The 25,078-nt window shown below is 46.3% G+C and overlaps 1 protein-coding gene across 16 annotated transcripts in view; it reads left to right on the top strand.

Moving 5' to 3' along the window:
• The window catches only part of DNM1 (dynamin 1), a 65,144-nt gene extending 41,243 nt beyond the window's left edge, over positions 1-23,901 (top strand). For 4 of the 16 annotated variants that reach the window (XM_054646345.2, XM_054646340.2, XM_054646344.2 and 1 more), the window contains 8 exons: positions 1-114; positions 10,304-10,413; positions 11,006-11,117; positions 12,283-12,294; positions 13,546-13,716; positions 13,893-14,134; positions 14,470-14,688; positions 21,818-23,901. In XM_054646345.2, the coding sequence (XP_054502320.1) occupies positions 1-114; positions 10,304-10,413; positions 11,006-11,117; positions 12,283-12,294; positions 13,546-13,716; positions 13,893-14,134; positions 14,470-14,688; positions 21,818-21,890 (1,053 nt within the window). In that variant the 3' untranslated portion in view covers positions 21,891-23,901. Of the gene's footprint in view, positions 115-10,303; positions 10,414-11,005; positions 11,118-12,282; positions 12,295-13,545; positions 13,717-13,892; positions 14,135-14,469; positions 14,689-16,338; positions 16,497-17,988; positions 18,026-21,817 lie in introns of all 16 variants that reach the window. The other 12 variants (XM_054646347.2, XM_077189044.1, XM_054646341.2 and 9 more) reach the window with 8 other exon arrangements.
• Positions 23,902-25,078: the final 1,177 nt, after the last annotated feature.

Below are 25,078 nucleotides of genomic sequence, written 5' to 3'. Positions count from 1 at the left end.
GTGATCCGGAAAGGCTGGCTCACCATCAACAACATTGGGATCATGAAGGGTGGCTCCAAGGAGTATTGGTTTGTCCTGACAGCAGAGAACCTCTCCTGGTACAAGGATGATGAGGTGAGTAGCTCAACTCTGCTGCGTGAGTCTCAGGAGTCTGAGGAGGAGCAGCACTTCAGGTCACTGGGTATTATGGATGCATCTTGTGAGTGCTGTCTGCAGCTTGTGACAAGCTGAAACTATCCTTGGGCCAGGCTCCCCATGGCCTCAGTACTGCTGAGCACTTCAGAATTGATGTGAATGTGGCTTGTTTGACGCACAAGGAGTAATATTTATGCTTGAAGTTCTGGCTTGGTGGGAAGTTGACAGGCATTTGGAATGAATTTGACCTTTATTCGTTTTGCTGTGGCAGCTGTGATCATCAAGGGTCTGATGGGTTAGTTCCAAGATTTGGACTTTTAGGCATTTGTGGGGCAGCAGTGAGTTTTCTGAAGGCACGTGGCAGTGATTTCATGCATCTCCTGGTTCCAAGAAAAAAGCTCTCTCAGAGCAAAGCAACAGGAGCTGTGGACCTGAAGCTCTAGCTCCTTCTGACTTCGAGCAAATGAGTTAATCTCACCCAGGTCCAGCTCTTAAACATGCAAAGTAGGAATGTCTTTTTACTGATTCTATATTGAGCATGCCAGTATAAAAATAACATATGTAAAATGTTGTATTTAAAATTGTTTGAGTTGTAAATGGTCAGAGTTCTGCTGATCAGAAGTACAGTGATGTGTGGAATACCTCTGATAGGAACATGGACCTACTCTGTAGAGTTGCTTGATAATCTTGAATATTTTAGCAATTCTGGCAACATGCTGTGATGTGTTTCTGCTTCAGTGGGAATTGTTATAAGCAGACAGAATCGTTCCAGCTGAAATCACTGTCAACAGCATCTTGTTTCCAATGCAAGACAAAGGTAGATAATTGTCCCTTTTGATTACTTTGAAATAGAAAGAATAGCTGGATGGTTCTGGTAAGGATGTGATTGAAAGTGTGCTGGGAGATGAAAAATGTCTGGTATGATGTAGTGGTAAGCTCTGAGTTGATTAGGGTTTCTGATTGCAAATGAAGAAACTTCTCTGCCTCTTATTGTGGTCTGTGTCCCTCAGGTGTTCTGAGGCACTCACTATTGTGTCTGGGAGCTGCAGCCAGAACTGGATTCTTGTCTAGTTGCTATCAGTGGGCCTGTTTTCTTCTCAGCAGGTAGAAATGATGACAAATACAGTGATGAATCAGCCTCTAAATATTGCTTTCTGTATGGAGATGACTGCTGTGCTGCTATGGATGAGCAGGCAGCAATTTCCTAATTAAAGAACCAGGCATTGAAATGGCTTTCTCTAAATCAGTGTGTCTCTGCTGTAAGACCCCTGCCCTTTGTGTTCAGAGTTGCTTGGGGAGGTTTCCCTCTCCTCTGGGCTTCATATGCAGGTCGAGTGGTTATAAACATCAAGTAGTTTAATCAAAGCCAGCTGCTACATCTGTATTACAGAGATGATCAGAATTCCCTGTTCTTCCCCCAGGGAGTGGGAGGGAGGGCGGTCTGCAGTGGGGATGTATAAACTGTTGATAGATTCCAGTTGCCTGGGATGGGGATTGGACCTCCCTCCCCTCCTGAGGGAGGGCAGCCTTGGGGGTTGATAGCAACTGGAGGTCTGCACCATTTCCCTTCTGCAGAGCTGCCTAATGAAAACAGTTCCCTGCCAGCCCCTGTCCCTTAAACACAAGAGAACCAGCACCAATGAGGTCTGAGCAGCCTCTGAGAAAGGAGCCTTTGTTTTCAACTGAGTGGGAGCAGGGGGGAAAGGGAAGTGTGTGTTTTATTTGCTTCCTCCCCAAGTTCAACTCCTTGATCACTGGCTGTTGTGAGGGAGAAAGGAAGCAACGTCTGCCTGGACTCAAATATTGAATCAGGCTAAAAGTTGGTGCATTTGACGGGCAGCTGGGAGAGCCTTGGGCGTGGGGATTCCCATCCCAAACCTCAGTCCTGCATGGAGCTGACTCAACACCCAAGAGCTGCTCACAGTGCATGGTCCCCTGTCAGAGGGGATTTTTCCATGTCTGGTACAGAGCTCTCCTCCTTCCCCAGTTTGGGAGAGCTCATGTCCTCTTCAGCTCCTGGAACAGTCTCATGTGTTTTTAGAGGTTGTACACCATGGTCTTTCTGTGCTTCAGCTCTGGAAGGAAGGGGGAGGCTGTCTGCCCCACCCTGCAGTTTTGTGGGCTCCCTTGTCTTAGTTCCCCTGTGCTCTGGCTGCTTTCCAGAGGGAACAAGGAGAAAGCTGAATCTGCCTTTTGTGGATGGAAGTGCTGGTAGCAGAGCTGTGGGTGCTGATGGGGGAAGGAGCAGGGTGAGGTGGTGTGTGCTGGGGTGAGGGTGAAGGCTAGGCCAGCACCTCTGGGGCCAGCAGGGCTGGGGACACTGCCTCTCCCTGCCCTGTCCCACAAACCAAGACCCAGTGTCTGTGGAATGAAGACATCTGGACCCCATTAGTGAAATACCAGTCTTTCCGCAGCACTGGCTTGTTTTTTTCTCTGCCTCTGAAGAAAGGAACTGAAGCTTAAAATGTCTTAAAGGGCCCAGCATTACATGTTAGCAGGGATATATGGCTGTTGATGCTCTGGAGGGGCCTGAAGGAGTGTGCTGGGGAATGGGAGGGGAAGGAAAGAGTGGGCCAAGCGGGGGTGGAAAGTTGGCTCCCCACTCTGCCTTGCTGCCAAGAGCATGTGTGTGTGCTCCTGGGCTCTCTGTTTTTCTTCCTGTCTCCTTTCAATAAGTCAAACACTGGCCCCATGGAGAGTGGCCCCACAGAAAGCTTGGCCTCCCAGGACCTGGCGACCCTCCTGAGGTACCTGCATGTCCTGAACCCTGTGGGATCATGCTGCAGGCCAGCAGTGGGAAGGAGAGGTGGGGAGGAGCCTGCTCTGGCTGCTGGCAGTACAGAGTGAGGTTTCCTTGCTCAGGGAGGCCATAGTATCCCAGTGGAGCATCAGCACAGCACCAGAGCACACTGGCTGCTCAGCAAACACCACAGTGGACATGATACAAGAATTTGATTTGAATACTCCTCCTGCCCAGATCCCTTATGAAATGCACAGTGCCTGTGACTCTGCAGGGCTTTCTTGCCTGCTGGAAAAGATGGTCTGTGAGCTTGGAGAGAGCTGCTGGTGACAAGGACCTTGTAGGCAGGATGGAATGAGCACTGTGCTCTGTGGTTCTTGCCAGTAAAGCTCACACCCTGCTCTGCAGGGTAACTGTTCCTTCTGGAGTGCCTGTGTGCCACTGTGTGCTGGAGTGTTTGCACAGCTGGGTGGATGGATATATCTGCTGCTTCCTTTGGGAATTTGTGTGAGTGTGCAATACAGATGGAACCTTTTGTCCTTACTCAGGTAAATCATGTACTAGAAATTTGGGTCTTGTGTGAATGGGTGGCTACATTAGAAGAATGACCTTATTGGCTTGGGGGTGTTCACATGTTGCATGCAATGTCACTGCATTTCAGACCTGTGTGTACAAGGAGGGATGGCTGCAGAGTCTTAGATACTTTAGGTGCATGCAGATGCTTCATATTCCTTACAGATCGTGTTGATTCCTGATGTTGTTGAGCTGCTTCTCTCTCTTCATGCCTTCTCTTTTGCTTGAAACATATTCCTGTCCTGGGGAAGTGACAGGCACTAAATAGCTGTGTATTCTGTACCTGTCGGTGTCCTTTACCCAATTCTAGTTTACAAATAAACACATGGATCAGTAGAGACCGTCCCCCCACTGTACACATGCACTTCCCTCCTCTCTGGCCCCTTCCACTCCCCAATCCATGTTCTTGAGGCCCAGATCAGGTGGTAGAAATCCTTTTTCTTTACTCAAATGGCCCCAGTCATCAGAAGCTTGCTGTGATGAGTTGGCTGCAGTTGAGCTTTTGCATCCAGCTTGCTTTAAAGAGCATAAGAGCAGGTCTGCTCTGAGGTGGTTCCTCTCCTGCTTTCATGCTGCTCTCAGGTACTCTCTGGAAAATGTTCATTTTCTTTACATTCTCTGTGGCGCCTTTTCATTCATGCACTTATCTTTTTTCACAAGTGTATATTTTCTCATAATCTTACTCAGTTTTTATCAGTCCTCATTTATGCATTCACTCATTTTCTCTTCTTTCTCTAGCTGACAAACATCAAAGCAAACACAACATCCAGAGCATCCAAACCTCCAACTTTGAATCCCTTGTGGGTTTTTCTTTGTATTATGACCAATATTCTTTACAGTATGAACTCCCCTTCCTCCAGTCACCTTTCTGTGCTTTAACCTGCCTTCTCAGGTAGCAAAGCACACCACAGTTGTGACTCTGACAGGCCTGTGTGTTTATTTCTGCATTTTATGGCAAAGCTTAGCATGTGAAACACAAGCCATCCTGATCACAGCTACCTTGAGACAAGCACGTGAAACTGAAAGAAATAAGAATGGAATGAGAGAGACAGAGCAGAAATAAGAGGGTTGTGAGTAAGCTGGTGAAAAGGCAGGTAGAAGTGATGATCAGGCATGGCTCCAAAGGGTTAGACCCTCCCATGCTGAGAGATGAGTGACCTCTGCATGCAGCCATCCCCAGAGCCCACCCTCTCCAAGCATTCCCTCTGCCGTGCAGGTGTTGCCGTCCCCGTGCAGCACTGGCAGTGTGTGGTGTATCCCAGCACAGCCTAACCAATGTGCAGACTACTGTACAATCTCGTAGTCCTGAACAGGTAGTCTGAACACTGGGCAGACGGAGTGGAGCCTCTGCGATCTGCTCTCCGGCAATCAGCAGCTCGTTAGTCCTCTCCCCTCCCTGCTTTTGGGATGGGGTAGTGCGGGGCAGAGATGGGGTGAACGAAAGTCCAAGTCCTGATTGGAAAAACATCCTCCTCTGGCAGCTGGGGGAGAAGAAATGTTGCTCCTTGCATGTTTCCAATTTGGAGCAAGTCTCCAAGCGCCTTCCTCTTCCAGTGCTGGTGTCAGCCTGGTACCTGGATTCCACCTGGGAGATGCTGCACCTTTTTAGAAAGAGGGAAAAAAAAAATCGATTACTGCAGTTTGAGGAGGAAGTCTTGGCTGTCACCCAGGTGTGCAGAACTTGTTGCTTCATTCAATTCCTTCTCTTCCCCATGGAGCTGTGTGGGAGGATCCTCAGGCCCCATGCACCCTCATCTCCTGTCCTGAAGACCAGTGGGTCCAGAGCAAAGCTCAAACAGAACCAGCCTTTGCTTCCAAGCCCTCCAGAAGGTCCTTGGACAGGGTTGCAGAAGGCAACCTTGGCCAGCTGCCCTTGCAGCTCACCTCTGGCTGCTGCAGGAGCAATCCACATCCCTTCTTTCTCTCCCCCCACTATGCCCTGGCATTGCTGAGCCTCCCTCCCTCTTCTGGTTTTTGCTCCCTCCCTTCTTGCTTCCCTTCTGTCCTTCTGCCTCACTTGACGTGGCAGTGGAAAGCTAACTAGACTCGAGGGAGGAGCTTGCTGGCTGCTGGGAAGGCAGAGTTTGGCAGGAAGTGAGCGGCTGACGGATGGGGTTGCGCGGGGGAAAGGAAGGTTCCCTACCCTGCATGGAAACTTGAGGAATGCTGTCGCTTTCTGTGACGCCTGGCTCTCATCTAGTGATTCCAGATGTTAGTCCCTGCCCACAGGATTTGCTCCCTCTCCCTTGTGCTGCAGGGATAAAAGGGGACTTCATTCCTCTTCCCTCCCAGGATTCCTTCTCCTGGTGTGGATGGTTAAGATTTGTGACCAAAAATGTGAACACTTGGAAATCCCATCTTGGCACTGACTGTGCACTGGGGAGGTGTAATGTGCCCTCTCTCAGGGGTGTGAAACACTTTGTGTGTGTCTGTGTGTGTTGTGCTTTCCTTTAGCAAAGCAAGTCAGCTACTCTGGGATGGTTCATCCTTGCCCTGGCACAAGGGGACTGGGGAGAAGTGCCTGGTTGTGCTTTGTGAAGGCTGGTGGGCATTGCTGTGACGTTAAAGGGGTCGTGACGGTCAAGTTTTGGGCACTAAAGTCTCTTTTGTGCAACTCAGGCTTCTGCCTCTGCTTCTTCATAAACCCCCTGATGGCTTCCTAGGGTGGCACTTGGCTGCAGGTTTAAATCTGCTCATTCTTTCAGCTGATGTGAATAAAAATCTTTACTTTAGTGCAGGTGAGTTAATTACCATTGCTGTGCTTACTAAGCCAACAGTAATGGTTGTGATCAATCATATGAGTCCAGGTCTAATGTCTAGAGAGCTTTTGAAATAAATCGGCTTAAAATCCTAGGATGTGTTGTTTAAGTTAAACTTAAACCAAGGCAGCTTTCTGATGTAAACAAGCCATTACAGCTGCTCTGCAGCTTGGGGGAGGAATCATTCCTATAAATTATGCTCTGAGGGCAAAAGTGACACAGGTGGGCTGTGTCTGGGAAAGATGGTCTCAAGATGTGTGTATGTAGTGGGATGACCAGGGCTTGCTGGAGCAATCACATCTCAGAAATTCAGCTCTTCTACTTGCTCTTCTTGCTAAGGCAAGAAGCAGAAAGCAATTGGTAACATCTTGTTTGGGGGAGTGGAGTGGTTGGTTCAGCTTGAAAAGCTCAGCTCACTTGCTTTCAAATATTCCAAACTGTTTTTCAGGGGCTTTTTCCTAATAATCTTTTAGTGTGCATGTATCTGTGCAGTGTGTTTATTATAAATTATGATGCTAATGTTACTCCATGGGAATAGAGTTTTATTACTGGAGTTCCCAAAATGCTGTGCATGTGTTTAACAGAAACAATTTTACTGAAACTCCAGGCATCTCTGGGGCAGGTTTGTTTACCTTTACATCTTGCAGGAGGGAAAGGAGATTAAGAGGTTTAAGCAAGATGAATTTCTCCTAATTTCACACAGCCCCCAGTTAAAACAGTGGCAATGTCTTCTCCCATATCCACAGACCCTTGTCTCTGTGCAGAAGAAGGTGTTTGTCATAACAGCTACAGGGAAACCTTTAATTAGTTTATTTATGTTCCAAATGCAAACTGAGATTTGATAATTCTGCCAATTACTTTCTTGTGCTGTGAGTGCCAATTTCCAACCTTAGGGAGCCCACACATGCATCTGTCAGCTTCATTTTGCATCTATCCAAGAGCAGGAAAATTTACTTTGCTGCTGAGGCAGTCCAGGTGAATGGAGGGGATGCATGGAGTCAGGCTGGCTAAATTCTGTGAACTTCTTGCAGCTTATTACCTACAGTTTAGCAACAAATAATTCAGGTGATAGTACAGATTATTGCTATATCTGGCCAAAACCCATCTCTAGGATTTAGCCACCATAAGGAGATGTGTAGCAGCAATAAAGGACTTTGCAACATCAGGCTGCAACTGCAGCATCACTTTTTTCCTGCAGTTATTGTGCTTGCCACCCCACAACTGGAATGGCTCATGGCTCCTGGTCGGTTTCCTGGCCATGTGTATTTTCTTTCCCTGGTAGATGCAGAGTACAGAGCCATATGGCTGCATTCTGCACTGTGCTGGGGGCGGGGGAATAATCCTCTGGCACTTTTCCTTCCTCTGCAAGGAGCTTGCAGTCATCTCTTTCTGCAGCTCTCCCTGCAGGCTGAGACTCCTGGGGGAAGCAGCAGCCCTGATGAGGGGTGGTTACCCTGTGTCTACAATATTCCCCAACCAACACTGAGCACCATCTTCTGTTCTGTACAGTCTGGGGGTCCCTGCCTCTGCCACACCTCCCCTTGGCCTCATGGCTCTACAGATGAACTCACAGCCAAGGAGCACATTTTATATAACACATACTCTGCTGCTGAGGAACAGTCCTGTCCTGCCTGATTTTTTTTTTCTTCTCCTTATTGATGAAGGGCAATATGAGCAACATAAGCCTCTTGGGATCAGACTGAGGACTTTGAATACAGCATTTCACAAACTATTTTCCCATTTCGATGTGTGCTGACTCTTCCTTCTCTTCCCTCCTGACTCCAAGTCTGGAAAGCTAAAGAGAGAGAGAGAGAAGCCCTTTTCCCCTTTTGGCCAGGATGCTGCTCAGCCATAGCACACCCTGCCAGATTGCTAACGTATGGGCAGAGTGCTCAGCCAAAGTTTGGAGAGGCTCAGCCCTTGGCAGCTCATTCCACACTTTCCTGTCTCTACATTCAGGAAATGAAGTCAGATTGTTGATATAAAACAGGCTGGGTTGAAAGCTGAGAAGCTGGAAAGGCTGAAGTGGGGACTGGGAAGGGGGAGGTGTAGGGAGATGGGGAGCAGCAGGGGCTCACTGCAGCTTGCCTGGCCTGGGGGCTCCTTGTCTTGTGTCCATGTCCTCCACTCGGTTGCTCTTGCTGCCTCCACCTCGAGGACTGATAAGTTGTGCTGGCACACAAATATTTTGTCTTCTGTTGTCTGTGGCAAGATCAGCATGTGGAGATAGTGCTGTCTTGATCACGTGGCAGCATTTATTGAGAGCTTGGAAAGGGTGAAAGTTGAAACTCTGGCAAAGAGCATGTTGTTTCCATATCAGGGACATGGAATTCCCTTACTTTTGGACATTTTTTCCTGAAGAATGACACCATTGCAGAACTTCTATGGATTTATGTGGGCCTAATGCAGAAGGTTTTCCTCAGACATCTTTAACATCAGCAGTTTTTGTTGTATTTTGTTGAGTGTTTTTTTGGTGGGCTTTTTTGGGGGGGGGGATGTGGGGGTGGTGATTGATGGTATTTCTTTTACTAGGCCAGGGACTGTGGAGTGAATGCAGGGAGTTCCAGTTAAGCAAGGCTGCAATGGGGATGGTCTGACTTGGCCAGGGACTCAGCAGTTGGTGTTGTTCTCTTCTAGGTCACCAGCTCAGCCTAAGTCAACATGATGATAACCCAGAGTAACAGAAAACTGGCAAATTCTTTGTGGCTCACAGAATCTGAAGTAGTCTGAGTAGCTCTGAGACCAGTATGTGGCTGACAGATATCCCATTAGAAAAATGCCTGCCCACATCTAATTAAAACTGATCAGCAGTATTACAAAGTCCAGGGAAATTTGCTTGGAAGAATTCTCTTGTTTCCATGGTCTGGCATCTTTGAAAGGGAGTCTGGCAACAACCCAAGAGATCTCTTCTGTTTTCTAGGTGCTGTTTTTTGGGATATTCTCATTGCATGTGATTTGTCGTGAACTGGTACAGTTTTGTCTTTGGGATATCTCAGTACTGTGAGGTGCTGGTGTCCTTAGCAAACTCAAGTCAATTTAGCTGAAGCTTAAGAGGATGTTAGGCTGGACTTGCAATTGTCTGGGTGTTAGAGCTCAGCAGCTTTGTCACTTTTACCTGCTCCTCTGCCCTGCCCTTCCTTCCTGGTCAGCTCTTCAGGATCTCTCCTCACTGCCCATCTTTGTTTTCCATCCTGTTTCCCGAAAGAGTGATCATGTTGTTTCTAGCCAAGAAAAGTCTACAAACAAGATCTCACAAGGGGACAGTCTCACATGCTTGCCTTGCACATAGGAGGATGCTCTGGGTTTGGTTTGGTCTTGGATAGCTGCATTCTGCCTTTTGGAGACCAGTGTGAGGGCTCCCTCTCCTGTTATGCTGGGGTATAATTCCCAGCTGGAAAAGGATGCTCCAAATGAGGGCCTTAAACCACATTCAGTTATGTTCATTTGCTGTAGATCCAGATTTGAAACTAAGCAGGGGTTATAATTTCTGACTTAGTTTCTGAATGCAAATGTAAAAGTTAATATCAAGTTTTGATTTAAATTTTTTTAATGAAGGTGAAGGGTTCACAGTAACTAATAGAGTGTAGGACTAGGACAGTGATAGGATGAAGTAACAAAATCAGCAAGTCAAGTTTTCTGAAGAGGTAAATTTGAGATATATATACATATATATAAACATATCTACATATATATAAAAACAAACCAGATCTTTAACATAGTATTTAACATCAACGTTTATTGGCACTAAACTTCTGTATCAAACCAGCTTTTCTATTACATCCCTGGCTTTTCCTGAACCTGGATTGAACCCTTTGCTGAGCAGAGTGGTACCACAGTGCTGAGCACAATCTGGGGAGGTTGGACATGGCTGTGATGGTACCTGATCCTGGGGGAGTTAATGGGACAGGGTTGTTGGGCCACATCACAAAAGCAGTTGGGAAGGAGAAACTCTTGTTTCCAGCTTTCCCCTTCTCTCACAGACTGAAGGAAACAGAGGACTGGGTCTGAGGATGCCCCCCTGATGCTGATAGTCCATGCTGGCAGAGCAGAGGTGGCCCTGGAGCAGGGAGTGACTTGTTCCTCATTCCCTTTTCAGGAGAAGGAGAAGAAGTACATGTTACCAGTGGATAACCTGAAACTGCGGGATGTGGAGAAGGGCTTCATGTCCAGCAAGCACATCTTTGCTCTCTTCAACACTGAACAGAGGTATGCTCCATCTCAGCACAGCAAGCTGCTGAGCCAGGGACAGCATTTGTGTAACAGGGTAGGGATGAGTGTGTTAGGATAGCTGTCCAGGAAAGATGTGAGTGTCCTTCCAGGACAGCCACTTTTGAAGGAGATGGGAGGATTTAACTTCATTCCTTCTGATCTTACAGATAAGTATAATTTTTCTTTTGTTTGCCAGTGCGTGGCTTGTGGTGTGAACTTAACCCTTCAGCCTTTTGGTGTGGTTACCTTGGTCTGCCTGTGGCTGGGATATATATTTATAATCACAATGTTCTTGGTGAGTGAGTAGGGAAATCCATAGGACCTAGGATGGGTGGAGGAGTCCAGCAGCAAGCAGAATTGAAAAGGGAATCTTTTTCAGGCCTTGTTGAAATATACAACTGATTTGAGAGCAATCAAACTTAATAAAAAAAAAATCCTTTTGCAGGGTCATCATGAAGTTCCTAGCAAGGGACCAAGTGTCTCTGTCTTAAAATGACAGGAGGGTTCCCTAGTCATTGATATCCTTGTCAAATATGGGCAGATCGCTGAGTTGAGAGAGAGAATAATAAAATATGTGTCTTCCTGTCAGGAATGTTTACAAGGACTACCGGCAGCTGGAGCTGGCCTGTGAGACCCAGGAGGAGGTGGACAGCTGGAAGGCTTCATTCCTCAGGGCAGGAGTCTACCCAGAGCGTGTTGGGGTAAGTGACAGCCACAATAATGGGATGAGCAGGAGCATAGCATGTGTCTTGAGAAGGATAGCTCCATCTTCTTGTGTTTAAAATACGTCCGTGAAGGTTTTGTCTTTCCAGAGCTGAGAATCTTTCTGGTGCTTCCATTAGGGAAGCTTGAGATAAAGTAACTGGCAGCTTCAAAGGGAAGATAAAGTAGGAAAAGACTGCCTTGATAAATCCCTCTAGCTGTCTTGTTTTGTGGACATTAAATTCACAATATAAGGGTGACATTTAACTACTGTGACTGCTAACTGGTATGGTATCCACTGAGCAAAGGCACCATTCCTTTTTGGTAACTCTGTACAGCCTTAATAGGCATTTCCTGATTTAGCAGTTCTCCAACTTTCCTTCCTCCAACTAATTAGGGAGGGATGTTCTTTGAATTTTGCTTTGTGGATACTCTAATATGCTCCTTTAGCAAGAACTCTTATCTCTTCCCTTCCCCTTGTCCCACAGCACTTATTGTCAGCATTATTTTGTGCTTTAAAAGTATCTTCTAGACAATTGTGTTATTTGTTTCTGTTCAAAGCCTTTCCTGTTCCTCTGTGAGAGGAAGCTACTATAAATAGTTTTCCCATTAGAAAAGTGATAATTGCTTTTCTGTTTGTATTTGTTGCTTCTAATAGATTTCTTGCATTCTGTCCTGTTACACTTGAATATTGCTGTTAATTCCTAACAAACTGATAAGAGATTTTAAAAAGAGAGTTAGGCACTGGGCTTTAACAGTGACATGACTTCAGATTAGCTTTGAACCAGACTGGGCCTCTTAACCACAGTGGCCTTTGGCACCTGTTGCTGTGCATGTGGAGGGGTGTGACACGGGAACCCTGGTCCCTGTCTCAAAACCCCTGTAAGGAATGGCAGTGGCCCCTGCAGGTAAGAAAGTTGTCCTTTGTTGCTAACAGTATGGTTTCCTTTGCAGAGCATCCCACTTTTCAATTTAGCTAAACAGTTCACTTGTTCCTCTTCTAGGTAATAGAGGTACTGATGTATTTTTAGTGGGATTGGTCTTTTGCTTGTCAGTACTATTTTGGGACCTTCTCCAAATTCTGAGACCAACTAAAAGTCATTTTTTATTTTTTGTCCCTTTTTGTTTTAATTTTTTCCACATATGCTCAAACTGGCCTGCCAGGACAAGGACAAAGTAAGTCTGACCCCCTCTGCCTGTGTTGCCTCCTGGGGCTCTCACCAGATAGCTCTCTCATTTTTTTTCTCCTTTTGTCACAATTTCCTGAGAGGCATTTGCTTCTTCTCCCTCTTTGTACCCTCTGTTGGATTCCTGCTGTCTGTTTCTGTTCTTGGTTTGAGTTTTCCTTTTTTCTTTTTATTCCTCCCTTTTTGTATGACTTCTGAATCTTGGTGCAAGCTTCTTTTTGGGTTTTTTTTTTACCCTCACTTTTTTTTTAAGTTGTCCTGTTTGACATCCACTTCCTTTACTTTGTTTCACACTGAGACCTTGCATTCCTTCATTATGTAAGATCTTCTCAGCAAAAGCTCCAATGAACAAAAGAATTTGCCCTTTCTGATATATTTTGTTCCCCAAAACAAAAGAGAAGCCATTTCCTACATGGCAAATTGTTCAGACTAGGGCTGTTTAAAACAAAGATGTTTCATTATACAATCACAGGGCTTTTTTTTAAATAAACATTGAAGAAGGCAGCAGTTCTTTCATGCTTCAATACTTTGAAATCGATCCCAAATGGAGAGGCCTTGGAGATTGCTTGCTGTCAAACAGCACAGTCCAGGTTTTACCTTACAGAATAAAGTGTACTTCAGGCAGACAGGAGGAGAATCATCTACTTGGTGTGAAAGAAAAGATAATTATAACTTAGCATGCAGGAGTTGCAGTTGAAGGGATAGGAAGTTATTCCATCTACTTGTGGTCAGCCTGAGAGGAGCAGTTCTTTCACTTCTCTGTATCTGTTTTCTCATTTGTATAATGAGGACAAAGATGCAGCATGGCAGAGAGCCTGTGAGACTTAATTTATGGTGAATGATTCTTGGTTTTAACTGACTCTGGTCATGGAAAACCCAGATCAAATGAAGAACCTTTCAGGAAGCTGTAAACATTAAAAAGTAATAATACAGCTTTGAGATGCACCAGAGCCATGACCTCTGAACATGTGTCAGGAGTCCCTGTTGCCTTTCACCTTTTTTTAATAACTTTCTACTAAGAGAGCAGCTTTATTGCTAAAATTTCTCAGATCTGAGCTGGAAAAGTCTGTACAAACTGAGTTGTGCATTGACAATCACAGCTCAAAATGTAAGTTTAAATAAATTTAATTTATTGCATGCGCTTCCTGCCTGTTCCCTTCTGCTCTTCTCTTAGCTCTCATGGAAAGCCAATTTTGTGTTGCATTTGAAGAACCAATATGTTTCTCCTTTTTTTCTGCAGGCCAGTGAAGCAGAGGAGAATGGAGGAGATAGTTTCATGCACTCCATGGATCCTCAGCTGGAGAGACAAGTGGAAACGATCAGGAACCTGGTGGATTCCTACATGGCAATTGTCAACAAAACCATCAGAGACCTCATGCCGAAGACAATCATGCACCTCATGATAAACAATGTACTTATCTCACTGTGGTCAATGGAGGTGGGAGAGGCAGAAAGGAGAGAAAAACAGGGAGGGAGGAAAAGAATGAAGAAAAACAGAAGGCAGCTTGGAAGGAAGAGGTGGGGACAGAATAGAGTGTTGTGGGAAAAGATGGTGAAAACTGATTCCCTCTCTCTACTCACTCACAGACCAAGGACTTCATCCATTCGGAGCTGCTGGCAAACCTGTACTCCTGCGGGGACCAGAACACGCTGATGGAGGAGTCGGCGGAGCAGGCGCAGCGCCGCGACGAAATGCTGCGCATGTACCACGCGCTGAAGGAGGCCCTCAACATCATCGGGGACATCAACACCAGCACCATCAGCACCCCCATGCCCCCACCGGTGGACGACTCCTGGCTGCAGGTGCAGAGCGTACCGTCCGGACGCAGGTACCAGAGGCTCAGGGGGAGAGCCCCCAGAGCTGCCTGACGCCTCTTCGGAGCCTTGCTGGGGCCTCCCGCTGACACAGGGAGTCCTCCTCTTCTTCCTGTGGATGAAGAGTCCTGGGTGTTTCTGCTGGCAGGCTCCTAGGATGTCTTTAAAGAGATGTTCTGCTTGGGTTGGATGGGGTTGGCGTAGCTTTGAAAGCAGCCTGGTGTGGTCCTTGAAAGCCAAAGGGTGGTGTGTAAAGTGATGTGAAGCTAGAGAGAAGCTAGGCAGAGTGGTGCCTGTGGTGACATCCCAGAGCTGTTGCTGCAGTTGAATGCCTTTGTTTGTTTGGCAGGTCCCCCACATCCAGCCCCACGCCGCAGAGGAGAGCTCCTGCAGTGCCCCCCGCCAGACCTGGGTCTCGCGGACCGGCTCCTGGGCCACCTCCTGCTGGTGGCTCCACGCTGGGTGGTGCCCCCCCTGTGCCCTCCAGGCCAGGTGCCTCTCCTGATCCCTTCGGGCCCCCACCTCAGGTTCCTTCTCGGCCTAATCGTGCTCCTCCTGGTGTTCCCAGGTAAGTCCTGAAACGCTGCTCCTTGCAGGTGGAGTATGTTCTAGTTTTGGGCTGGAGCCTTGGCAGCACTTGGCCTGCCTGGGCCATAGGAGGAGAATGGAGTGGATGGTGTGGGTAGAGCCTTTGGATATTTGAATTGGATCCAGAGGCAGGAGCATTGGTGTCCTCTGAGATTCCATTGTATGGATGAGGCAGTGCCAAGGCAGCTCTCAGAAACAGAGGGGCAGCTGTTTCTCTCTACAAGCCTCTATAAAGAATGTGGGAGAAAATCTTGAACCCAAGGTTTACAACAATTGTACCAGTGCCTGTAGTCACCAGATAAATCACAGGACTGGGGTGTGATTCCCCTCTGTGTAAGGTTCCCCAAAGTCTGAAGTTGCCCCTTTTCTCTTGGCCCAGAGTTCTTCAAGGTGAGTTGGAAGACCTTCAAAGCTGTTCAGTTGCTTTCTGGCTAGGAGACCATCAAGGATCACTGGCAGGGAAATGAATTCTTAGGCAATTTTGTTGCTTGTGTAATCAACTGCAGCATTTTCCAGTCTAGAGGGTTCAAATCACACAGCTTTGCTTTCCCATTAGGAAACTCATTTCCTTTCCTGTTCAGTCACTTCAGACACACTTCAACATAGTAATAAGGGATTATCCCAGTGCAGCTGAGTATGTGTTCCTGAACAGGACTTGGGAAGCAGTCTGGAACCAGGAATGTTTTTATGTTGGGTACTTAGTTTCCCTTGAGGAGGAGGAGGTAATTGCAGTGTAAAGAACAAACATAACCAGAAGCTCCCCAGTGACATTACAGAGGGAACACTTCCCTTGTGGAAGACACCTCTCCAGTGGGTGCTGGTGGCACAGGTCTGAAACTTTGCCATTTTCTGTCAATGGTTGGGGATGGTGTATGGCAGAGTGGGTTCAATATTCCTCCAGCAATAGTGCCCAGCTCTTGTTTGGTGCTGCCTATTTGGAGGGAAGTGTTCTCTGCCAGGCTGCAGCCAGCCCAGAGGTGGATGAGTCCAGACAGCTTTATAGACCAGTTTCTGACTCTGGTCTATGCAAATGGTTTTACTTTCTTGGTGCCTTTGCCCCAGTCCTTCCTATGCACCTTGATGCAGCTCCCACAGTAACTTGCCCTCACATACCCCAGTGTTGCCCTGGAGACTGTGGAGGCACCTATGGATGTCAGCATGCTTCTACTGTGTATTTTGGCTCCTGCTTCTTGTGACCCTGCCTTTCCATATACTGTTACTTTGTGGTTTTGTTTTCAGTATACTTATGCTTCTTTATGTCTCCATTTTCCTCCTTTCACTCAGTTTCATTTCTTCACTCATGAAAAATATTCTATATACCTGGCCATCGGGATAGGATTCCCCAAATGGGCTGAAATGAATTGGCCTTTTTTTAAAGAAATCTGTCATAGCTTATCTTAATGGCTTTTCTGCCTTTTGCATGAGTACAAGGGTTTAGGGAAAGGTAGGAAAACAGCACTGGAGCAGAGGAGGAAAGAGTTTCATGCTTGACTGAGCAACCCCTTGGTTTAGGAGAGATGGTAGGTTGGATTGCATGCTACTGACTGCCCTGATCTGGAGTTGAGAATGTAATTCCAGAAGCTGTGAAGTGTGATGCTCATTCTCTGATCCCCCTCTCTGATTCTTCCAGTTGTTCATAGACTCCTCCGGATCCTGATACCAGCTTGTCATTTGAGTTCACTGATGAATGGAGAATTTCCAATGACAAGGGACTCTTTCTCTTCCTCTCCTGTATATAGAATAAGAATGTTCCCTGCTAGCACTTGGACTCGGGTCCTTCTGCCATGGGTGAACGAATGCCATCTCCATTGTTGCTTTTTTAATACCCATCTTTCCCCTGCTAACTGGGCTATGCAGTGTGTGTGAGAGAGAGGAACAAAGCTCTTGTGTTCAGCACCAGTGGGCTTTGGTGGAGGAGTTGGTGGTGTGGAGTGAGCTCACATGGGTGGTGGTGGCTGGGTGTACTTTGTGTGCTCATTGATGCCTGTGTAGAAGTTTGGTAGTTTTGTGCCTCTGGTTTGAGCATCCGATTTTATGAATGATGAGCTAATACAAGTGTCATGCTACTCCTTTTTCATAAACATAAGTGTATAAACACATTTTCACATGTAATCACCACATGGTACATTTTTTTTGCACAGAAAGATTTTCCTGCATATAATTAAGGACACTTAAGTCTTACCATCTTGCTTCTGTGCTTAGCATTTATTCAGTTTACTCTGGAAGTCCATATAGACAAATATAGCTCCAATTTTGGGAGCTGAAAGTTACAAACCATCCAAGATCCTATCAGTGTGCAATGGACTGCATTTAGGATTTGACCTGGGAAAGAAATCTATGAAGGTATTCCCTCACATATTTATTCTCTAGTTTAAAATAGTTTGATAGAGCCTGTAGGTAGAAGAGCTTGAAGGAGAACTAAGAAAATTTCAGTGTGAATGACTCAACCATTGGAAAAATGATTGAGGTTGAAGGTATAAATGTATTCTCCATTCTTTGGTATCACAAGGGCATGGGCCTGGGGTTACCTCCTGGCAGGGATGGTTCTCACTGGCTGCTGTGCTGGTCAGTACAATGGGGGCACATCACTGGAACTCCCAAAGGGTTCCTGGACTCACAGTTTCAAGGGACAAATTATCCCCTTAGTGATTTAGTGGCCAATGTCCATGCCCATGGCCAGGGGTTGGAACTAGATGATCTTTAAGGTCCCTTCCAACCCAAACCATTCTATGATAAGGTCTCACAGCTGTATGACCTGAATTATTCAGGAGGTCAAAGTAGCTGATTTCATGATTTATGACCTTCAGAAAAGCCTCCACCTGTTTTGTGCCATTTCAGGTGGTGCTCAGGACTGCATGTTATCCCCTCTTTCCTGAGCTCTTTCTTAAACATTTAATTTGGTCAGAAGATAGGAGTCCTCAGAGAGAGACAAGCCCAGCTACTGTGCCGAGCTGGGGGGTGCTGAAACCTGGGTATGACACTGGTGAACATCAGCCTGGATGTGTGAGGAGCTTGGGTGAGTGAGCAGCAGCCATAGGTGTGTGGACAGATGGATGGGGTTTGGTGCACCCCTGTGCACAGCAGGTCTGGATGTGTGCAGAGATGAGGCCATGAGTGTTTGCTGTGTGTTTGCAGTCCCCCTGCCCGTGCTGTGCTTGGAGGGGGATGTGTGACTGTGTCTGTGCCAGCGCCTGTGTATCTGTTCCACCTTCCTGACAGTCTGTGTGGCCTCTGCCTTGAACTGTCTGAACTGCCATGTTGATTTCATGTTGTCTTTCAGAATCACTATCAGTGACCCCTGAGGACTGGCAGCCACGGTAGGTTCTGCACTCTCACTGTGATGCATGAGTCACTGTGTCCCCATCCTCCAGCTCTGCTCTGCAGCTCTCCTGCTGCCCAGTTCTTGTGTTAGTAACAGAGTCCCTTGTCTGATGAACCACCTCTGCCAGGATCTCATAAAGGGAGGAGTCTTGAACAGAAAAACTGGCTGATCAGAGCCAGAGCAGCTGCTTGAGCTGCAGGAGCTGGGAAAGCTTCAGTACCTGATTTAAGGTCTGGAGGATCCTTTCTCTGCTTCTAAATAGAGAAGGTGGGATGGGGGAATGAGCTCTGACAGCAAGGTCTAAACTCTGTGTCTTTCATTTGGCTTATATCCACACTGACTGTAAGATCAGCTGAATAAACTCTGCTTTGATTTGGTCTATCAGCTCTGTTAGGATCAAGACAGAGACTTGGGGAGCTGATAGTTCAGACTCCTCTTCTTATATTCTAATGTCTGGCTGGAGAAGTGCTCCCATCCTCACTGTATCCCTAGTGCTCATGGAAGTCAAGAGGAGTTTGGGTCATTAATATCAGGACTTCCATGTCTGAGTGCAGGGTAACTCTGACATTGAATGTTCCCTTTTATCCTTGTGTCCCATCATCAGATAGATGTGAACTCCCTTTGTTTGTTCTCCACTTGACCCTTTACCTTCTAGGTTACTCTCCTGCTTCCATTCAAACTGCCTTCTCTCCTGTGCAAGAGGAAGGGTGTAGTGATCTGTGTCCCTCAAACACTCTGCCCTGAGCTCCTGTCCTCTCAGCCCATTTCCCTGTCCTCTCTCTCCCTGCATTTTGCAGCATTGTAGTGGTTCAGTGGTGTAGCAGGGTGTGGGTTTGTGCTGTGTGCTGCTCATCCTCTAAATGTCAGTGGGGGTGTGAAGAGGGACATTAGCAAATTTTCCTGAGTCCTTTTCTTGGGAACCTCCAGCCCTTATTAACAAAGAGGTACAGAGGGCAAAACAGGGCAGGTGTGGATTTTCTGGGCCCCTCCTCCCTTTCTCTGTGGATGTTGTTTCATGACAGAGGAGTGGAGAAGCAGCAGCTCCTGCAGATTCCCTTGCTGCTGATTGTGGCAGAGAGATCTGGGGGCGAGGAGCACGTGCTGAAATCCTACTTTAATAGGAATAGCAGAAGTTCAAGCCCCTGTTCTGGGGCAGGGGGTCTCAGCCAGCCCCCATCTTGCAGTAGATGGTGTCTGTTACTGCTGCACAGAACTGCAGGTAGAGCTCAGAGGTGCCACATTGCAGCGATTGCTCATGATTGACATCTTTGAGGACGTCACCGCCAACCCTCCTCATTGCTGGCATACTGCAGAGGTGTTGGAGCAATCAGCAGTTTCCTCCCATATTCTGCCTACTGCAGACATCCCTGGCAGCCCTGGAAACATGCATCCTGGGTGAACAACCTTGGGAAGGAGCCTTACTGTTGTCTGTAGCCCATTCTGGGACTCGCTGTTATGGGGCATTCTGGTTTTAATCTGGCATAAAGAGCACCAAGGAAATAAAAATTAAACAAACAAACAAAAAACCCCAAAAAACCCAAACCCACCACCAAATGATTAAACAAATTATACCCAAAACCTTTTGTAGTCCAAGGGAATAAACATATTATTTTCCCACCTCTATTAGGTACAGAACTCCCCATTTTAATAAAAATAGTTCAGTAGAACTCCCTATTAGCCCAGTGGTTCTTAGATAGGATTAGCTCAGTGTTCTCTCTGGGTATGGCCTGAAAGACTGACTTCAAAGGATGTGACAGTCACTGGAACTCATCTCCCTGGGCTCCTGCCAGAGCTCAGGTCTTCTTTCTTATGTACTGGAGACAACCACAGGCTTCCCTGTGAGCAAAACTTTGTTCCTTGTCCTGACAGGAAAAAGTGACTTTTCAGTGATATAAAAAGGCTTGATTAGCAATGTAGTCTGACTGAAGCAGCATTTTGGGGGTAAATGTTGCCTGAGAGACTTCTCTGCCCCTTTTAGTGCTGGTAAACAGTTTTCAGCCTTTTCTAACCTTACCAGGCAGATTCTGCAAGCATCTCCAAAGGACCTCAACAGAAATAGCCTACAAGTTTAAAAAGTAGCCGCAGACCTTAAAATGCTTTGAATACTGAGAGAAGTAAGTGTAAAAATCAATCTAGTACATCACAAAAACCAGCCCATCTACCTGTGAATTACTTGTGCTCCTTTCAGCCCTATTTATTCTGCTAGGGTCAAGTGGCCACTCCTGCCAGAACACTTTACATACTCTGGTGGCTTCAAGCATGTGAACCCTCAGAGGCTTTTAGCACAACCTGTACAAACTCCTGAAATGCAAACAGTCCTTTCACCTTCTCAAAAAATACCTTCTAACATGATGATGCAACAGCATCTCTCTAAATGTTGAGCTGAAGTTCTGTAAGGTTTTAATTCAGGTGCTGTTGCTATTCCAGTGACAGTAGAAGCCACCAAAGGGTTGGTGTGGCTGCATTTACACCGTGAGCACCCTTAGAGATCATGACATGTGGGATCTGTGCATTTAGCTCTGAGGCTTAATAAATCTGGAGCAGCAAGTTCTGCTGAGGTTTAATAAACAGGACTGGAGAGTTGCTCTGGTTTATTTGCTCAGTGAGGGAACTTGCCCTGATTTATAGGAATGTAACTCCTCTAGTGCCAGTGTGATTATAGACTACTGGTACAAATATCCTCATTTCTAACAGTGAGTTGATTATCTGTAATCTAAATCTTGTCAGTGTGGAGTTATTGAGGCATTAATTCTGTGACACCTGGTGATCAGTGTATGATCAGTGCATGGGCTTCCCCTCCATTTGGTCTACATGCTGTTGGCTTTGCTCTTTGCATTTCAGGCAGTTTGGACCTTAAAACTACCCTGGCTTGGTACTGAACAATTTATTTGTCTTAATGAAACATCAGCAAAATGCAGTTGAGGTTGCAGACACTGCAGGGAGCATACTTTAAAGGAAAAACACAGATTGGACTCAGTCTTACAGAACATATTTTTATTTATAGCTTTCTTACAGCCTGTAGTCTGAGACTGAAGTGATATTTCAAGTAACAATTTGAGAGCCATGTCAGGGGTCTTGTCTTGTATGTTTTTGTTGTGGCTTTTTTTTCTTCCAGTCCCTTACAGGAAGGAGATTCTAGAACTCTTATTCCATGCAGAGGGCAAACACTTAAGCTGCTGCCCATTTATGTAGCTAAAGTATCAGCAAAAGAGTTGGAACAGAATGGAGAAGAAGTAGCCAAAATTCCTTTTATTGAAGTAAACTGCATTTACTCTGTGCCAGAAGTGGAAGACTGAAAGCTGTAAGCTTGCCCCTGACATCCAAGATGAGTCTCATGTCAGAATAGCAGTAGCTCTGAGGGCAGGGGTAGAAGGTGCTCCTCCAAACCAGCCAAGAGCCTCTGGCAGCAGCGCGTCTCAGAGGACCCATCCATGCTGTGTGACTGTCATGTGCTTGATACAGGAGCTCACTGTTGTCCGTGCTTCTCCACTCATCCCAGAGCCAGGGCACTTACTGGCAGTAAATCTCTGCACTTCCAAATTTCAGAGGGAAGCAAAACTGGCAGTCCAGGGGATTGCTCTGCTGGTGATCTGTGCTGTGCAGAAAGGCCAGTGCGAGGCCGAGTAGGAGCCGCCTCCTTTGTGGAGCTGCACTCTGGGGGTTTGTGCCTCAGGTTGGATTCTTTTGCTGGCTCAGGCAAAGTGGAGAAGCATGTGTGGTTGTGACTGCAATTGCTGTGCTAACCACAGTGTGTGTTCTCTTGTTTTTGTTTCCTGCTTTTTCACAGCAGAAGGGGCCCCGCCTCACCTACTCGACCTACCATAATCCGACCGGCTGAACCGTCCCTCTTAGATTTATAACTTGAGGCTGTAGACAGCTGGCGACGAGTGCCGTGCTGGTGGCTTCCCCATTCCACCCTCCCTTCCACAGCCACAGTCACTCCTCTCATCCATCCCACACCCCTGCCTCCCACCACCCCTCCCTGGTGTGTGTAAAACTCTAGCCTAGTGATTGAGCTCTTCGTCTTGGCTCGTGCGTCCTGTATTGCTTTGTGAGCATAGAGTAGCCTTCATTCAGTGGCATGGATCCCTGAAGTACACAGGCTCCTTGGAGAGATCAGCCACAGGGACGTCCTTAGGTCCAAGTGGTGGCTGTCCGTCCAGTAATTCCATCTGCCTGGTCTAGCCTGGATCAGTGTCCTGCCTGCACCAGTTAGCTGTAGCACCCAGGACTGAGCTGTAGCTGTTTTCTTTCCTTGTAGTTTTATGACAAAAGCGTGGCTTAGCAAAAATATGCTGTCAAAACACATGGCACCCGTTAGGAACAGATTCAATGTCCTGTGTATTAGCTTGACTTCTAAGGTGCAAAAATTTCATGTTGGGAACAGTGCAATCAACTTCATATCAAAGTGAGGCAGGGAGATGAGTGAAGGGGGGAATGAAGGACCAGCCCAGTCCTGCCCGAGTGAAGTCTGAGATAGCGCACACACCTCAGCGTGCAGGGAGCTCACAGACCTGCTCACCCTGGCTCCTGGAGCCGGGCCATTCCTGCTGGGGGCACGCTGGCTCCTGCCAGCTCTTGTCTTGCATCACCATTTTTGGCTGACTTTCCTGAACCCAGCAGGGCGAGGGGAATAGACACGCTGCTCCCCCCTTGCAAACGGACAGCCAAATGTTTCAGGGAGTTTGCTGTGTGGTGTTTTGTTGAAAATATTTCTGCTCTGAACTAAGCACATCTTTCAGTGTTTTTGGGGTACTGTGGTGACTTCTTCCGTAGCCTTTTCTTGCATGTGGATGGTACGTGTTTGGGGAAACTTGTAACCATTGTTGATCAACAACTCATCTTAAGGTTTGGTTTTTACTTTTCATGCTACGTGTATTTAAAAAAAAAAAAAAAAAAAAAAAAAAAAAACTTGAGAATTAAAAAATATATCAACCCTGTACATCTCAGATGTCATGTCTCTACCTGAGCTAAATGAACCACCTGTGTTGCAGGCTGTCCTCCAGGCCTGATTGCTGTTGAAGTTCTCTTGTTTCAGTGCTATTACTCTAAAATTTCTGTTGTGGATCCTCTATTGTTCTGATGCCAGTTCCTTTCTGTATTTTAACTATTGTTTTACTACTTCTCCCCCTTCTCCTTCCCTTTCCCTTTCCCTTTTTCTTTGTTTCTCTTGTCTTTAACCTCCAGCCGGCCGGGTAAGGCCAGTCCCGCCCGCCCGGAGAGCCCAAAACCACCATTTGACATGTAGGCCTGCTCCCTCTGAGACTCTTTGCCTGCCTCTTAGCTGTTCTGTCCTGGAATGGTCTGACTCCAATCTCACACATGGCTTGTTTTGTTTGTAATTTGTGACACACACATATCAGATGTGATTGTAGTGAAACTGTTTTTGGGGTTTTTTTCTTTTTTGTTTGGGTTTTTTTTTTTTCCTTCCCAGCTGCTTAAAGGAGTTAAACAAGTATATTGTAGTAATGAGAAACATATCTTTACTGTTATAAATATCTATAAATATATATATAAGATGAAAAATCTATATATGTCCAGGTGTTAAAAGCCATTTGTGCTTCCATGTGAATTTTAGGAAATACTTAAGTAGGAAAAGAATATCTATATACATATATATATACACACACACATCCAAAAAGTTAACCAAATCCCAATGTTGAGTTTTTGAGCTGATTGTTAAATTCTCTGCTGTGTGCAGTTGGGTTATTGTATTACCCCAGACTTGTGGGTGAACTGTCTCAGTGCTGGTAGTAGCTGTGATGCAGTTTGTGATCTACCTGTCACTCTTGTTTATTGGATGAAATAAACTCTCATTTCTGTATAATGAAGGTCTCCATGACTAGAATAAAACCATCTCTCTTTCTCTTGCTTTTTCTCTGGGTGGTTTTCAAGCTGTGTTTAATTGTAACCTGATCTTTCCATCCCACAGAGTTAACAAGCTGTACATGCAATCAGGGGCTGTCACTGATAGGGAAGGTGGAGCAGAGCTGCATCAGCACTGAGTGTCCAGGAGCTGCAGTAGAGTGAAGCAGCTTGTCAGGTGCAGAAAGGTAAATCCCTGTGCAGAAGGAATTGTGTGGAGGTGCTTCAGAGGTGGGACACACTGAAGGTGGGAGTTTGCACACAAATTGCTTCTTAAAAGGGATTTTTGCCTGTAGTGCTTGTGAAGCACAAGAAGTGGACATTGAATAAAGGTGAGGTCCAGGAATCACTCCTGAAAGGGGTCAGGGTAAAAAACAAATCTGAAGCCAGAAATTATATGAGATGCTAGCCAAGAACCACCTCTCAGGCTTGTCAACAGTCTGTACAGAAAACATTCATGAAAGCTCAGTGAAAACAGCATCACTGTCAGGGCAGGTGCTTTCAATAAAGAACTCATTCTTCTCTTTTTTCAGCCAAATTTCAAGGTGGTCTATGCACAAGAAATACCTCTAGTCAGTGCCCCTCTGAATAAGTTTATTCAGAAAGCAAATTTGTAACAGGGTTAAGTCACCTCTGCAACAGACCACAGACCTTCACAGGTCTTGTCTCCTTCACAGTTCTAGAGTAAACACCCAATAACTATTTATTCCTTTTACAGTAATACTCTGTCTTAAATCACAGCCCTTCCCCTTTTAGTTATGATACAGATTTATGAATAGCCTGAGCAGCTGTGAACACTGAACAGGCTTAGTCTCTCTGCAAGGAATATACACCAATTTACACAGATACAGAATGTACATACCCCATGCTCTGGGGAGCCCAGTCACTTGTGCCATTTAAATGAAAGTTCAAAAAGCAGCTTCCCCTGGGGGCTCACAGGAAAGCACTGATGGTTCACCCAGCACAATCTCTGCTGTTGAACAGACACAAATCTGTGTGTCTGTGTTCCTCTGCTTCCATCTTGTATCTCAGGAGGTAACAGGGTGGCAGCTGATGCTGCTTAGGCAGCAGCCCAAACTCCTGTGTTTAATTACACAGCTCCAGTGACCAGGTCCCTTTGACCTCCCCTGTGGTTTCCCTCAAAGCTCCACTCTTGACACCACCCATCCTAAGAACAGGCAGT

This window comes from Agelaius phoeniceus, chromosome 21 (genome assembly GCF_051311805.1).
Source record: "Agelaius phoeniceus isolate bAgePho1 chromosome 21, bAgePho1.hap1, whole genome shotgun sequence".
NCBI lineage: Eukaryota > Metazoa > Chordata > Aves > Passeriformes > Icteridae > Agelaius > Agelaius phoeniceus.
Note: the sequence above shows the minus strand (reverse complement) of the source record. Positions and strands in the feature narration are given on the sequence as shown.